At 39.5% G+C, this 17,791-nt stretch overlaps 1 protein-coding gene across 1 annotated transcript; it reads right to left on the bottom strand.

Moving 5' to 3' along the window:
- Window positions 1-3,041: 3,041 nt before the first annotated feature.
- LOC307030784 (uncharacterized protein) lies at window positions 3,042-7,307 on the bottom strand. The gene is made up of 4 exons (XM_079667433.1): window positions 7,156-7,307; window positions 6,638-6,982; window positions 5,642-5,781; window positions 3,042-3,844 (listed from the first exon to the last, which is right to left on the bottom strand). Exons 1-4 carry the CDS (start codon window positions 7,205-7,207, stop codon window positions 3,692-3,694), a joined length of 690 nt encoding a protein of 229 aa, XP_079523559.1. The 5' UTR covers window positions 7,208-7,307; the 3' UTR covers window positions 3,042-3,691.
- Between the last annotated feature and the right edge of the window lie 10,484 nt (window positions 7,308-17,791).

The raw sequence follows: 17,791 nt of genomic DNA, 5'->3' as shown, positions 1-17,791 counted from the left end.
CTGGCTCAACGACTGGTCAATAAGTATTGTGTTTGTTTATAAAAGCTACAGCTAAATGAGATAATGTTAATAAATGTATTTTTTGATATGGTTTAGCCTCTCTCAGGCTACAACATGGTTAAGTTTACAAATATTATTAAGGAATACAAATCCCTCTTTGCAATGTTTACCAGCCTCTTTAGGCTTTTCAATCACAATCATTAAACTGGAATAAATACAATATTGTTAACATGAAAATATGATTTTGTGCTCGTTGTTTAGAGTTATTCTATGGCTTTACTCATTGGGAACTCGGTATGAGATACAGCACACTATTGAGATGTCAAATCTGCCTGTTTTACACACTTTGACCAACAGGGGGGTTTGTTTTCAACTGAAGCCCATGATGAAGCCTCATGAGATGAACCCTTTTGCGAACCAATTGGCTGGAAAGCTTCATAAGGCTTCATCTCGCCATCATGTGTGATTAGGCCCCAATGCAGACAATTGGAGGCAGCAGCATGAATTTACCAGTTTATGGTAACTAGCTTACAGGCAGAGAGTCCAAATAGCAGTAGGTCTTGCAGGCAGGTAACAGATAGTTAGAAAACAGTAGAGCAGCTATGCTGCCAAACAGAGAGAGACAGCAAGCGCATTTCGTGGCATCTGCAGGCAGTGGCAAGTACTTCCGGGATCTGCCACAGAGGCCGCTACTCCGTGGTATCTGTGGCAAGTATATGCCAGAGATGTCACAACTTGCCGTGGCAAGTAAATGCCACAACTTACCGTGGCATTTGCGCATGCTGAACGGGAGTTGCCTCAAGATGCCAGAGTTAAGAGAAGGTTTACGGTAGCTGCCACTCGCCTTCCGTGGCAAATGCTGATATTTAAACCCGTATTTATCGCGTAAAATGTTGCTTTATCGGACTGATCTGTACACAAGACTGATGATCTGTTACTGATGGTCCGATCTCTATTTTTCAAAAAGATTAAACATGATATGTTCTATAGATTTTATTTGGAGAACGTGGTTTTTTAAAAATAAATAAACGTGCTATTTTTATGATAATACTAAAGATATATTATTAGTAAGTTGACATAAAGATCTAACATTGTTGACCAGAGGTGGGAAATAGGCTAACTTGTATACTCAAATACTGTACTTGTGATTTAGAAATAGCCTACTTGTGCTTTAGTTGAGTATGTAAATGGTATGTTACTTAGTACTTACCCCACTACAATTCAGAGGTAAATTGTGTAATTGTAGCCTACTCCCCTACATTTATTTAATACGCTACCTTTAGTTACTTACTACAGATTCTGATTAATGATGATAAATATAATCAAGTCTTAAATCAGACTTTATAGTTACTCCTGGAGTAAATTCACAAGATACCCTAGAGTCTAGGGCTCAAAGGCACACTCAGTAAAGGATTTAGATTAAACAATCTGTACTTGATCAAACAAGTTGTGGTAAAAGAGCATTGACCTCAATCACACAGCATCAATACACTGAGGACATATTTTTAAAGTTATTTCTAAGAGAACCAAAGAATAACCTTTTTAGCAATGAATTACAGATAACTAAACTCTTTATATCCCTGCACAACCTTTGCAAAAATATAAAAAGTTGGCCACTCTGATTGACTATTGCTGCCACTTAATAAGGACTCAGCTATTCAAGTTACAAAAGGCAAAACATCTCTATCTGTGTTCACATGTTGCACTTGACCATTTCAGGACAGTTTGCTTTTCGGACAAAAGATCAGTGATATTAAGATGGCTTACATATAAAGCTATTTTGAACAAAAGATCAGTGATATTATGAGGGCCTATATAAAGCTATTCAAAGCTTGCCAGTGTATAAAAGTATTTTCACACATTTTTAGCAATTATGTGTTATGTACAGTATTATCTATAAGAAAACAACAGTGTCCATAAAAAGATGTAGCCTGTTTTTCATTATTAAAAGGGCTTATCAGTTTGAGTTCATCTGGTGTTATTGTGGTGTGGGTGTTGTTACAGTATAGATACCAAGAAAATAGAACACTTTTCAATAGCAAGCACATTTGAGTTATACCTCTAAACACTCACACCTCTCATTCTAGGGGAAGTGGTTAAATGTGTGAATACCACAGGACAGGGTCGGCATCATTCGCGGGCCATGCCCCCCCAAATGAGTCACTGTGACCCCCAACGCAGGGTGGGCAAGACTTGCCACTTTGCCGTTTAGTTTTTTTAATCATATAAGTAAAAAGTTTCCACTAAAGATTTTTTGTGTGAAATACATCAGAAATAAAGAATACAAATATAAAACACAGCCTGAGATGTGCTCACTGCTGCTCTCTGATTGGTGTGTTGCTTGACCAATGACCCCCGACCTTTGTTTTGTTAGATCGTGCCACAACCGTGCATGTATGCACAAGTCATAGGTGCGCTATAAAATAGCACTACACCCCTGCAATGTGTGTGAAAGACAATAGGCTTTACAGCATGTTTTTCTAAATGGAAGTTGGTGTAGTGTGTGCAGTATGTGCCCCCCCTTGGTAAAGGATTTCCCCCCCATTCGATTTGTTCTAGAGCCCACCCTGCCACAGGATAGGTCTAAAGTTCACGTGAACTACATCATGTTCTCACCATTTCAATACTAAAAGGATCAACAATGTATTCTATGAAATTACTCAAGAGTAAACATACGGCCACATAACTTTTAACAACAGGAGGAACACACGTTGAATGTCAGTTATTTTGTGTTGCTTTTATTGAATATTTTACATTTGTTTTCAAATCCACAGGAGCAGATACAACTTGTTGTCAAAGCAAATCAACTCACATTGTTTATAAACATCTTTACAAAAATCAGTGTGACGTTTTATTCTAAAGCACAAATGTTGAATTATGAAGTAATTTACATTTGGTGTACGGATGATTTGTAGAAGAAAATGATTTCAGTCATCATAACCAGCGCATATACGGTATGGTACGCTGAAAAAAAATATAGAAGGGTTTTTATCAGTAAGTGAGAACTCTATAACCCACATATATCCCCCCCCCCCCCCCCCCCGCTTGTTAAGTAGGTCGTTTGTGCCTACATGTATTTTTGCAACCTTTATCACACAAAAATCTCTGGCCCAGATATTTTTCTTTTCCGTAAGCAGCCTTGCTGGGTAGCCACAGAAATGAAACCAAACACGGGTCTTGCCTCCTTGTCTTAATCAAACTTCCTCTGCGTCTATCCCCTGTTATCTTCATATAGTTTCCGCGCTCGGTTTTGTTTGTTGTCTACATGTATTCTTAATTATTTAGATTTAGAGTTTAGAGCAAAACTCTTGAAAGGCCAGGCAAAGCAATTCCAGTAAGACAGTGTGTATTCTACTGTATATTTAATCAATGTTAACGTAGGTTAATTTAAATAATGACACATTAGTTGAATGAAGGCCATTCAAATATTATTTGTTATATAACTTGTGTTAATGTATTCAAGTGTTGTCAAAAAATGCCCCTACAAACAGATTTTAAAGTTTAAAAAGTATACTAAGCAATACTAATTAAGAATGCTTTTAGTAATACTTTCACAGCAATTCATTTAGAGATTTTATAATCCAGTTTTTACAATTTCTTTACATTTTGTTTAATAATTTTAACGGTAGTCATGAAGGTAAACCAATGCTAAGTGGAAGTTGGCCACCAATGCAACAATAGTTGATGAAAGCTAGGCTAAGCGTATTCCTGTATACGTGCTCGAAGAGGACTGCTCAAGTGCAGGGTGGAGGACACTGGCTGTCATCACTTCATACACGTATTCATTATTCGGGACCTGCGCGACCCTTCTTGCTCTTCTTCTGCTGCACACCCATCTTCTGACCTGTTGGTAGGGAAATATCACTATCACTGATCGCCTGATACTATGATGGTGTGTCAGAAAAATCTATAGACATTACATTACAGAACTTTTTAGGTACCAAATTTAGACAAATTTAAGACTAATTAAATGCACAAATGTTCACAATCTTGGGACTTGGAGGAGCCAGCTTATCACAGTTTTTATTCTTTATTTTATTTTGTAATGGCAAAGCAATTAAATGTAATGTAAACAAGAGTTCTTCACACATTCAGTATGAATTCTCTCTGCAGGCAAGTAAAGCAGACAGGCAGAGCAGTGTCTAGTCAGTATAAACATAGGACAAATTAACCAAGGACTCCTTCATTTTTACATTTGTGATTTTATAACATGACATTAGTTTGATTGAAATTAAGTTATTTTAAGAATGAACTGTAAGTATCTTAAGAGTTTACTGACATGTGAACATCTTGTATTATGTTTTATGTGCTTTTTCACCTCAGTGCACTTACAGTAATTGTTTCCCCTATGGTTGAGGGTTTCAAGTATTACCAAATTAAAAGTCAGTAAGGTGTTTTTTTTGTAAGGAAACTACTCTAACAAAAAGTGTAATATTTATCTTTAGACAGCATGTGAAGAAATCTGAACAGAATAAAACACAAACAGTACGTTTAAAGAAGCTGTCCCCACTTCCTGTGAAAGAGTGGTTATCTTTGTAATCGGCACATGAGCTGCATATCACAGAGCAACATCTTGTTTACAGCAGGTGGTTTTGGCTGTTTGATGATTTGTTATTCACTTTCCAGTACTCAGTACGCTGTTATGTTGAAGAGATTAAGAGCAACGTTTTTTTTATGCATATAGAAAAATGGTGGGACGATATATGGTATGAATAAAAAATACAAGCTACATTTCAGAACTTTAAGTCGAGTATAATTTAAAGTAAAAGACAAACATCTCTATGCAGATAGTTGCACTCAGACATGACTAATAACCCTGTGAATGTTGTGGGAGTTAGGAGAAATTGAGAATAAGATTCACTTTCTATTTTACTTTTGTGTCTATGTACCTTAAGTAATGTCCTCCATTAATGTTGATATCTCTTGGCTAAATTACTATGAAAAAATGTGGGTTTGCTTTAGAGTATATTTTCTGTAAAGGAATATGTCTACAAAGCTTGGGAGAGAAGGCAGAATACATGTTTGAAGACCAAGCATCGAAAAGCTTGTGATTAGGTCAAATGTCAATAAACATATGAACATTGACATTTTATTTTTGGTGACTTGTAAAATTATAAGGTCCGGGCATTTTGTGTCCATGTAATGGAAATAAAGAAATCAGTCAAGCAATCATATGGAGCAGGGGTGTCAAACTCAAAGCCAAATCTGGCCTGCGACCTCATTTTATGTGGCCCTCAAGAAATTGCAAAGAATATTATATACAATACAATTGGTGTAATTGTTGAATATTTGCTTTCAATTATTTGCCCTAGACTTCTGCTTTCAGTCGTAGTTATTTATGAAGTTATTACCAGAACTGATAATAATCCAATGCAGAGCCAATCATATAATATAATACATTATTTAATATATATCATTTATTTATATATCTATATTTATATAGTCCTAAAATTACAACTGGCCCTTTGAGTGCAACCATAATGCTAATGTGGCCCGCAAGGAAATTGAGCTTGACACCCCTGATGTAGAGTGAATAATGTCTCAACACACAGGAGGTACAGTAACCACGGCTGAAGATGGCAGAGCATTTCGAGGATTTTAGTCCATGCCCATAGCGATGGGAAGAGATATCTGAACTCACCCTGGGGACGATCAGCAGGATGAAGATTATGGTGGCGATTGTGCAGACGGTGCAGGCTGCGCCAATGATTAACACCAGAGGAAGATGATTCTCGCAGGTAAGGGCAGGAGGAACTTCTGCTGGGGGACATGGAGCCACTCCTGGATTAAAGGATGACAGCAAGCTGGGTTACACCAAATAAAATGTCTTCATGCAAATGTTCCTTTGGCATAACATCTTGTGATAGCATATTCAGCACAACTTTAAATCATAATTAGCCGATTTGGTGATTTGGTATGTTATGTATGTAGCCCTGTACAAATACTAAATAGCCCTTAAACCACTGCAATTAAATATTTTAGGGAAGTAAAAGTATACTTTATACTATGAGTGTTATCAGGTAAATATAGTTAGATGAATGTTACAAATGTTCTTGTGCCATCCGTTTGCATCTACTCTTACGCCAAACATGAGTATTGTCATTTAGGATATGTTCAATTTCTTTGTCTTGGTGATTTTGTATTTTACCCCCACCCCTCATTAAATAAGCCAAGTTTGTTTCAAAGAGAAGGGTTACCTCTTCAATACTTTTCTACGGATTACATTTTTATAAACTCGGAAGAAAAGTTCAAATGAATATTAATATAAGAATATTGAATATTGAATTTACAAATACAATTCTTTCAGCAGTGGGGACACAAGAAATGTTAACCTATTTTATATACTGTTGATAATCTTTATACATTTTATATTTTTTGAACTCACTATACCTTTTAGTAGTTTGGGCTATGAAAACCTTAAGACCTAAACTCCTCCAACAATGCAACATAATTATACATAAGATATAAAACAATAAAATATAGCAAAAACAACACATATAGAAATAAAATACTGCAGGACAATGTTGCAAGTGATCTACTAAACACAGAAATGATATAACTATATAGAGGTTTGAAAGAACAAGATACAATAAAAACTGAATTTAAATTTGATGTAAAAAATAAAATAAAAGCCCACCTTTTATAAAAAGTGTATGTTCACTGCATGTGACTTTTACATGAGGAAATTGTATGAAAACACATCGGTAGAAGCCAGAGTCGTGCACGGTCAGCCGGCTGATGGTGATGGTGTGGTCCTTCAGAGATCCATTTGTCTGAATCCTGTCCTTGTATCTCTCTCTCGGGGCGATGTTGTCAGGTGTTCCTGAGTGATAGTATTGCACCTCTTTCTGCTCCTCATGATATTGATACAGATACAGATACATCCCATCATACTGGTCATTGCTTTTACTTTTGGGACACCCTGCAACGGAACACCTCAAGGTGACATTCTCGCCAGACGCTCGCCACACTGCGTTGTTGTCTGTCGAAAAGAAGAAGAAATGTCCCAAAAACAATCTAGATCTGAAAGCAGAATGTAAAACTATTGCTGCATAAAAGTCTTACAACCAGCTGGTCTAGTGAACGATGTTGCACACAGACTTTAATAACAACAACATGTTTTTCAAAAGTGTTTTGAAAAGTAAATCATCATACCTGCATTGGCAGAAAGAAAGAGCAACAGTGTGAAACAACTGAGGATCCTCATCGCGCAGCACTGACTGCATCCTGTCTTTGTCTCTCACATAAAGCCACAGACATTGACAGCAAGGCCAACAGACTTCCTTTACTGTGTGATATCGGTAATGATGCGACAACTGTGACACAAAATCCTTTGATATCAGTCATTTCCTTAGACAGTGATATGACCTTAGCCTGCGTGTAAATGGAAGAAAAGGTAGGGGCTAAACAACTGCTAACCATAATGACCCTCCATGACACAGGTGTCACATGACCTTCAAATGTTCTGGAAAGTTCCTTATACAGTTTTAGCCTTTATTTTATCTTATGAAGTCCCTAAGTGACACACACTGAACAGTCTGGTGGGTCATGGGCCAGGTCATGTGACTTTGTGTTCCCATAACAACATGTCCATGTGCCAGGCTAACACATGTGACTGAACTATATTTCAAAAGCTTGTTTTTTGTTGCTAAAGGTAATGTTGCAGCCAATTTGATGTATTTTAATATTTGTATATGAAGGTGCTGTGATACTACTGACTTGATCTGGGCATAGGCGGGGACTCAGCCAATTTCAGAGTACAGCCTACTATTTGGGGAGGACACAGCTGCACAGCATTAGGGATTGGGAATCACCAGTGGGAGCCACACAGTTTTTCAACCGTGCGTGTTTTCGCTTATTTTCTGTTTGTTTTGAGTTAATTTAGGTTTATTTCTTTATCACAGTTAGTTGTTTAGTTATCAGTTAAACACCCAGCTCTTGTTTTGCTGTCATCATCCTGCAATCCAAATAAACATCTTAAATGCACTCAAAGAGAAGACCTGATTTGCTGTCAACAACACGCGTCTGGAAAAGCTTCACACCATATCCCTCACTGGCAAATATTTGTTGTTCGGTTGCCTTTACATTTGTTGAAAAACTTGCTTCCAAATACGGATGGACATAGGAGGACAGCGCTGTATTCATTGACTTTTCCAATCAAAGTCACGGTAGGAGTATTTATGAATGAATGAAAGGTTGCGGAGGAGAGTGGCCTTCACGCAACGGGATACAGGCAAATCCCATAAAGTAATTCTAAACAAAGCCTCCGTGGATTGCTAAATAATGGCCATGAGTAATGAGGAAAATCAGGAAATTAACGCAGAAATGAACGCTGCTGTCAATCAAACTGAAAAGGAGGATGGGCTTTGTAAAAGGACAGCTAAACTCACATATAAAGCAGCGGAAGCAAAGATATTATCTATGCAAAAGGACAGGAATTCTGGGATAAAGCAATTGTGTAAAATGGCAAAGGAATTGGAACAAATGATGATTTCAAATGGAAATGTTTCAGACATGCAAATCAAACATGAAATGTTGTGGTCTGGGGAAACTACAAGGTTGCATGAGTCATTCAAACCTTTGTTGATGAAATGTTTAAACAAACGGAATGGTTTCAAAATCAAATGCACAATGTTAAAGGAATAATACACAAAATGGAAAAATGGGTCCATGCAAACAGGGAGAAATGCATACAGGTTGTGGATGACGAAATCGATGATGTGTCAAATGAGGTTGTGGATAACAGTGGCTCAAATGAAAATAATGTGTTACATGCAAATGAGGAGCTGGATAATATTGGGCCAAATGACAGTATTTCTAACATTGGTGACAAAACAAATGTGTCAGGTGGAAGCTCTGGCCATTCAAGGTCCTCAAGGTCAACAACATGCTCTGCACGTATCAAGGCAGAGGCTGAAAGGGCTGCACTCCTGGCTTTGGAGGCTGCTCTCAAGGAAAAGCATGAGCTGGAAGCTCAAGAGGCTCAAATTATGAAAGAAAAGGGAATTGCTTGAAGTGCAAACTCAGATTGCTGCGCAGACAGCAAAAGCCACAGTACTCAGAAACAGAGGGTCTGACATAGGAGTCACAAATGGAACAAATTCATATGTGTCAAAACACAAGTCTGCTCTCAAACCCTCTGCTGTGCCATTTGTTCCACAAACTTCAAGTTGTACCGTCAATCATCCACCAACAGGAGGCAGTAAAACTACAAAACCCACTCAATCACATCAAAATCCATACAACCAGTACAATCCACCAACAGGAGCTGCTAAAGCTGCAATGCCATTACAGTCTCAGCAGCTACAGGATCCATACAACCAGTTCAATACTGCAGCTACAATGCCAAGTGGAACAGGGGCACGGCGCAAAGAAACAATTTCACAAGGAACCAGATCAAAAACGTATGCTTCAAATCACATCCCAAGCATGCCTCAAAGGTCTTTGCAGTCATATCCACAACAGCAATGTATCCAAGTCGATGAGGACCAAGGCAGAATGCCTCAAAGATCTCGTCAGTCATATCCAACTGCACAGCCATCACAGCAATCAAACCAAAGCAGTGAGGAATCGGACCAAGGCAATATTTTCACCATCACAGCATTACTAGTGTAAAAGCAGTCTTCATTATCATTACCCCCAAGGGACATACCAGTGCTTGATGGAAACCCTCTTGAGTACAACTTATTTGTCAGAGCTTTTGAAAATGGGGTGGAAGGAAAAGCTGCTAGCAGTGTAGACTGCTTATACTACCTGGAGCAGTACACTCAAGGGCAACCTAGAGAGATGGTCAAGAGCTGTCAACACATGCCATCTGACAGGGGGTATCAAAGAGCAAGAATGCTTTTAGAAGAATGCTTTGGAAATGAGCAAAAAATAGCCACTGCATATATGGAAAAAGCACTTGGATGGGCACCACTGAAGTCAGAGGACATCAAAGCCTTACAAGCATTTTCATTATTCCTACACGTCTGCTGTAACGCTATGGAGGACATAAGCTACATGTCAGAAATGAATATGCCATCAAACATACGTGCTATAATCATGAAGTTACCATACAAACTGAGGGGAAAATGGAGAAACATTGCTTTTGAACATCAGGAGAGACGCCATCGTCAAGCAGGTTTCAGTGACTTGGTCAATTTTTGAGAGACAAGTGTCTATTGCATCTGACCCACTGTATGGAGACATTCAAGACACAGTTGTCTCATTCTCAAAATTCAAAGTTAGAAATAAAGTTTCACAGGGACGCATAAAGGAGAAAGGAAGCAGTTTCGCTACATCTGTGGCAGCTGTTAACTCTGAAACTCAAAAGGAGAAATACTTACCTGATAAGTCAACAAAGGGACCTTGTCTGCTGTGTGAAGAGGGCCACAGATTGGAAGTGTGCCCCAAGATGGAAAAGAAGCAGCATCGGGATAAAATTGATTTCCTAAAAAAGAAAGGTGCTTGTTTTGGATGTCTATCAGTTGGACACATGAGTAAAGATTGTCACAGTCGGCTGTTTTGTAAGTTGTGTAACCTGAAACATCCTAGCATTCTCCATATCCATGCAAAGGAATGGAAAGAAATCAAATCAAAGGACACACAGCAAGAAACAACATGGATGAGTCAAGCCACTACTCCCAAGACATGTGGCCATATAGGAGCAGGAGCACAGGATTGCGTCTTGTCAATTGTGCCTGTAAAGATCAAGGCAAAGAAAGGCAGCACAATTCTAAAGACCTATGCATTTCTAGATCCCGGCAGCTCATCTACTTTCTGCTCTGAGCAACTGATGAGGAAGCTAAAGGTGAGAGGAAGGAACACTAAATTCCTGATGAAAACAATGAATAAAGAAAGCTTTGTCAACAGTCACGTCATCTCAGGACTAGAGGTAGCTGCACTCAATGGTAACATCTATATTGAGTTGCCTGATGTGTACACCCAACGCAAGATGCCTGTGACTCGTAATAACATCCCACAACAGGAAGACTTGTATGCTTGGCCATACTTGGACTATGTGGACATTTCTGCTATCGATGCTGATGTGGATTTGTTAATTGGAACTAACTCTCCAGAAGTAATGGAGCCATGGGAAGTGATAAACAGCAGGGGTAAAGGACCTTACGCTGTTAGAACCCTATTGGGATGGGTTGTCAATGGACCATTGAGAGGAGGCAATGAGAGTGGGAGTAGCTGAAATCAGCAGAAGACAAGCCAGAAATGTCCATAGAAGATCTTAAGTTCATGCAAATTGCCAACACTTCAGCTGAACTCAACAATGGACATTACTGCTTGAAGTTGCCTTTTAGAGAAGAGGACAATGTTGTCATGCCCAACAACCGCCATCTTGCTGAGCAAAGGGTCCTCTGCCTAAAAAGGAAATTGGAGAGAAATCCAACATTCAAAGAGGAATACACCAACTTTCTTGGTGATGTCATAAACAACTGCTATGCAGAGAGTGTGCCAGAGCATCAGGTGAAAGGAAAAGAAGGAAAGGTGTGGTACATCCCGCATCATGGGGTGTACCATCCTAAAAAGAAAACCCTGAGAGTGGTATTTGACTGTGCGGCAAGCTACAAAGGTGTGTCACTCAACACTAAACTACTCTAGGGACCTGACTTGACAAATTCCTTGCTCGGAGTTCTCACAAGGTTTCGCCTAAACTCTATAGCAGTTATGGCTGACATAAAAGCTATGTATCATCAAGTCCAAGTGGCAAAACAGGATGTAGACTCTCTTCGCTTCCTATGGTGGCCAAGAGGTGATCTGACACAGCCGCTCACTGAGTACAGAATGACTGTTCATCTGTTTGGTGCAATATCATCGCCCAGCTGTGCCAGTTTTGCACTTAGAAAAACGGCTGAAGACCACAAAGCAGACTTCCCAGTTCATGTAACAGACACCATCAAGCAGAACTTTTATGTGGACGATTGCTTGAAATCCTTGTCTTCAGAGGCAGAAGCCATGTCTTTGGTTACAGACCTGACCACTCTATGCCAGTTGGGAGGATTCCAACTGCTGAAATGGATCAGCAACAGCAGGTCAGTGTTGGAAGCCATTTATGTGGAGAAAAGAGCCAAGGAAGTGAAAGAACTGGATTTCGACAGAGACAGCCTTCCTGCCGAAAGAACCCTGGGACTGCAGTGGTGCGCAGAAACTGACACCTTTAGGTTCAAGATGGCAGTCCAAGACAGACCATTCACAAGAAGAGGTATCCTGTCGGTGGTGAGCTCGGTCTACGACCCCATTGGATTTTTAGCACCCTTCACCTTACCTGTCAAGATAATGCTGCAAAACCTCTGTAAGATGAGCTACAGTTGGGATGAGCACATTCCTCAAAACTACCAGTTGTAGTGGGTGGGGTAGCTAGAAGATCTAAGAAGACTCAGCACTTTCAGTGTGCCGAGATGTTTTAAACCCGAAGGATTTGGACAGCTCACAAGTGCCCAACTACATCATTTCTCAGACGCCAGCGACAACGGCTATCGCACAGTTTCATACTTGAGGCTGCAGAGTGATGATGAGAGGATCCATGTAACTTTCGTTCTAGGAAAGGCACGAGTTGCTCCTCTAAAGAATGTGACAATCCCAAGGATGGAACTAACAGCTGCTGTGCTGGCAGCGAGAGTTGACAGACTCCTGAAAGCAGAGTTGCAACTAGAGCTGGAAAACTCAATTTTCTGGACAGACAGCACAACAGTGTTAAAGTACATCAGGAACGAAACAAAGCGCTTTCACACCTTTGTTGCCAATAGGGTCTCTGCTATAAGATTAGCCACAGACATCTCACAATGGAGGGACGTTGACACAAAATGGAACCCAGCTGATGAGGCCTCTCGTGGGGTGAAAGTTGAACACCTTCTCACTTGCAGCAGATGGATCCATGGCCCAGAGTTTCTTTCCAAGAGTGAAGAGGAATGGCCTCTTAACATCTTGGATTCAACTTCCATCAGCAGTGATGACCCAGAGGTTAGAGGAGAAGTTCAGTTAATACTGTCATCATTAACGATGCACCAAATGCAACAGATAACATCTCTGATGAAGACCCACAGAATGCAGTAAATCAACTGATAACCTACTTCTCCTCGTGGAAAAGGCTTAAGATCTCAGTTGCGTGGTTTCTCCAGCTGAGAAAGACGTTGCAGTTGTTGAGTCAAAAGAGAAAAGAAATACAAGCTTCTCTGTCCAGCAGTGGACTTGACCCAACTCAACAAAAGAACAAAGAGGAAGAGGACATGAAAAGATTCAGAGCCACAATGGGTGGTCACGTCTTATTTCCTGAAGATATTGACGTGGCAGAAAGTGTCATCATTCAGTACTGCCAAATGGACAAGTTTAGTGATGAAATCACTGCTTTGAAAAAGGGAACATCTGTAGTGAAGAAAAGCAGTCACATTTATAAACTTGATCCGGTGCTGAAACAAGGAATCTTGAGAGTGGGAGGTAGGCTTAGCAAAGGAGCAATGCCTGAAGACACAAAGCATCCAGTCATTCTTGCTAAGGACCAACACATCGCCACTCTAATCTTACGCCACATTCATGAACAGTTAGGACACTGTGGAAGAAATCACCTACTTTCCAGACTTCGTCGACAATACTGGATCACCAGAGCAAATGCTGCTGCTAGAAAGATCCTCTCTTCCCGTGTTGTCTGCAGACGATATAGGGGAAAGCTGGGTGAACAAAAGATGGCAGATTTGCCAAAAGAAAGACTGCAATCTGATCTTCCAGCATTCACAAATGTGGGCATTGACTATTTTGGGCCGTTTGAAGTGAAGAGAGGCCGCAGCCTCATCAAACGCTATGGAGTTATCTTCACCTGCATGGCCAGTCGGGCAGTCCATCTGGAAATGGCCTATTCATTAGACACCAGTTCTTGCATCAATGCAATACGCAGATTAATTTCCAGGCGAGGCCAAGTATCACACATCAAATCAGACAACGGAACCAACTTTGTTGGAGCAGAACGTGAGCTGAGAGAAGCTCTATCTCATTTGAACCATCAGAAAATTCAAAACTCACTGCTTCATTCTGGAGTGAAATGGAGTTTCAACACTCCAGCCGCATCCCATCATGGAGGAGTATGGGAAAGAGTCATTTGCATGGTCAGGAAAGTGCTGAACTCTATTCTTCATCAGCAACATTTGGATGATGAAGGACTACAAACACTCCTGTGCGAAGTGGAAGCCATATTGAATGACCGTCCCATTACAAAAACCTCAGAGGATCCAAATGATCTCGAACCCCTGACTCCAAATCACATTCTCTTGTTAAAAGGCAAACCTTCTCTACCACCCGGGCTTTTTGACAAAAATGACTGCTACTCCAAACGACGATGGAGGCAAGGGGAGGCAATTAGGAACCGGTTTACTTGCAGCCAATTTGATGTATTTTAATATTTGTATATGAAGGTGCTGTGATACTACTGAATTGACCTGGGCATAGGCGGGGACTCAGCCAATTTCAGGGTACAGCCTACTATTTGGGGAGGACACAGCTGCACAGCATTAGGGATTGGGAATCACCAGTGGGAGCCACACGGTTTTTCAACCGTGCGTGTTTTCGCTTATTTTCTGTTTGTTTTGAGTTAATTTCGGTTTATTTCTTTATCACAGTTAGTTGTTTAGTTATCAGTTAAACACCCGGCTCTTGTTTTGCTGTCATCATCCTGAAATCCAAATAAACATCTTAAATGCACTCAAAGAGAAGACCTGATTTGCTGTCAACACCACGCGTCTGGAAAAGCTTCACACCATATCCCTCACTGGCAAATATTTGTTCTTCGGTTGCCTTTACGGCCATTTAAGAATTATAATGCTTACATAACATTTCCTGTCACGATCTGTCTGTGTTGTGTTTTTTCTTGTCTAGATCTGTCTTTTGTTTTCTGTCTGCGTTGTGTTTTCTCTTGTTTAGATCTTTCCTTGGTTTCCTGTCTGTGGCCCTTTCTCACTTCTCTTATTTTTAATTTCCTCGCTCCTCGGTCTCGGTCTCACCGGAAGTTGATTTGTCTGCGCCATCTTGAGTAGCGTCGCAATGGCCTTATTTTTGCCGGAGGACAGAGGAGCGAGGAGCGATAATGGAGGAGCTATAATCGAGGAACCACCAGACCATCCTCCGATGAAATCCTCAGACACTCGCCCCGCCCCCTTACTGTGTATCGCTCACTGATTGGACGATGCAGTGCATACATTGATCTGATGCTTCTTGACATGAGAGCAGTTTCCCAGCAGTGAAGAAAATACATGAACCTCACGGGAGTCACTCCTCAGTGTATGCTGTGTTTTGTTTCAATTAATGTATAATTTAGTTACAAATATGTGATATATCAGAACAACAAAGTGGTCAAAAATCTTTTTATTCATTTTTTGGAAACATTTTCATGATCACTTTTTTCGTTTTACATTTTCATTTATTGTCATTTCCATTCAGTCAGTCATTAAGTGCTATTTAGAATGTTAATTTGCTACATATCCAAACAAACAAAGTGTGCAATCCAATGAATGTTAATCTAACTGGGTTTTGATAGATAACATATCTCTTTTTCTTCCCTGAATTATTTTATTTATTTTGTGCACTCTAATGTCTAATCAATATTAATCAAACTATTGTTCGTTTATACATTTTAAGAGTGGCGTTTATCTTTTTTGAGAATTAGTTCTTATTTTATTTTATTTATTTTGGTCTACAACAGATGATACAAATGTTTGTGTCAGTAAATGTGTACTAACAGAGGCGGGGGTGTGTGTGGAAATAACGGGGACAGAGCTGGCTGCTGTCAGACGATCAGCTGTGCAGCGTCATCACAAACGGACGTCACTTCACGTGACGCTCCGGAGGAAAGGACGTCCCATTGCTCTTAAAACTAATTTCCCTGCTTCTCGTGGTTTCCTTACGTCCCTCCATGCTTCCCTGGTGGGAGGGACTAGTCACAGGGAAACGACGCAAGTGAGGGACGCAAGGAATCCATTTAACCGAAGTGAGAAAGGCCCTGTGTGTGTTCCCTCCTACCTGTTCCCTCCTACCTGTTTACTTGATTGTGTTCACCTGGTGCCCCTGTGTTTTCTCCTCCCTCCTCACCTGTCTCTTGTTTCGTCGATTAGTCTTGTGTGTATTTAAGTTCTGTTTTTGCTGTCTGTCATTGTTGGTTTCTTGTTTGTCTATGACTGTGTTCATGGGTAGTGTTCTGTTTATTCAATTTTTGCAACCTTGAAATAAAGGTCTTTTCAGTTTTTTCTGCATTTGGGTCCTGCCTGCTTCACTCGCCCTGACATTTCCTTTATTACATTTAACCTGTTTTGAAAAAAAATATTTGATCATATTGATATGAAACAAATAAGATAAATAAATATGACATTAATGTCACAGCGATTAACCTTACAGTTTCTCAGAAAATCTCGAGTGACATATGCACAATTAGAAATATGATTATGATCTGCTCAGTTCATTTAGCTGATTCAATTATATGTAATTTAATATATTCTTTATTCTTCAATTCAAAGAATGTTAAAGCAAATGTAAACTAAAAAAGCATCCTCATTAAGTTATAAACAAGAGTTACTTTACCATTAAAGCCCAAGGTGACATACATGTCACATTTCAGATCATTGACACTAGGGGGTGGGGGGGGGTTACTTGTCAGAAATGGGTTCTGCATGGTCTATTTTGTCTGAATTAGGTTCCCCATCATTTTCCCAAAAGTAGAAATGGGTCCAGTTTCTTAAGGGTTTCAAAATTAAAAAAATTATAAAAGTCAACTCACCATAAAATACTTTTATTATTCACAATTAATGTGAAATTAAAGACTTACAAAAAATATCAACATTTCAATTTCTTTAGCATTCTGAGTTCATTGATAGGTGTCGAAAAATATAGTAACACCTGTCAGTATATTTCTGTATAATGAAATACAATTTAACCTCCCCACAAATGACCAAAAACTGATCCACATTATATCATCATCATCAGCTTTTATTTGAAGAGACTCTTGGTCCATTATTAAAAGACATACAAGACTCAAATATAAATAAAAAAAGGCAATTATACCAATGTTTTCCACGGAGGTGACTGGTATCGTACAGTACTGAGACACGGATTTGAAAGCAGCATAATGACAGTTATGAGAAACATTCAATCGACAGATGAATTTGTACATCAGATTTCTCAAGAGAGCATGGAACGTGTTGACTCGTGCATTACAGAACATTTCACTTGCACTGCACCACCTTAGTTTTCCAAGCAGTATACACAGACAGTACCTGGAACTTCTTGAGGCTCACCTTCTTAAACTTGACTCACAAGGGGGCAGTATAGAGAGGAGTACAATAAGCTCTAAAGAGGTTCACCTTAACCTTATCTGAACACCAAGATAATTTTCTAGCCAACATGTTAGCTTGTGTATATAAGACACGCCGCTGTCTATACATGTCATCATCATCAATGATATATATTGATACTTTCCGATGTGTTGATTCAGTTTTGAGGCCATAATTCATAGTGTTATAAAGCACATCATATTTAAACGCTTGTTGTCACGCTTGTGACCAACAGTCTTCATATTTGACAGACCAAGCTCTTTGTGCACAACAAAGATGGATACATGTTTCGTTGTCTTAATCATGGATGGTCTTAATGCACAATACGTGCACATGGGAAAGTAATGATATGAAAGGAATACATTCAGACAATGAGGTAAAAAGGGGAACATAAGAACACTATTCATCATACTTTGCAAAAATGTACCCTATGCTTTTTAAAATGGTATCTAACAAGGTGTTGATCAACATGCGAGTTTGTTACAATACTA

This window comes from Notothenia rossii (genome assembly GCF_949606895.1).
Source record: "Notothenia rossii genome assembly, chromosome: 1".
In the NCBI taxonomy this organism is placed as follows: domain Eukaryota; kingdom Metazoa; phylum Chordata; class Actinopteri; order Perciformes; family Nototheniidae; genus Notothenia; species Notothenia rossii.
The sequence above is the reverse complement of the archived record's forward strand: the minus strand, read 5'-3'. Positions and strand labels throughout refer to the sequence as shown.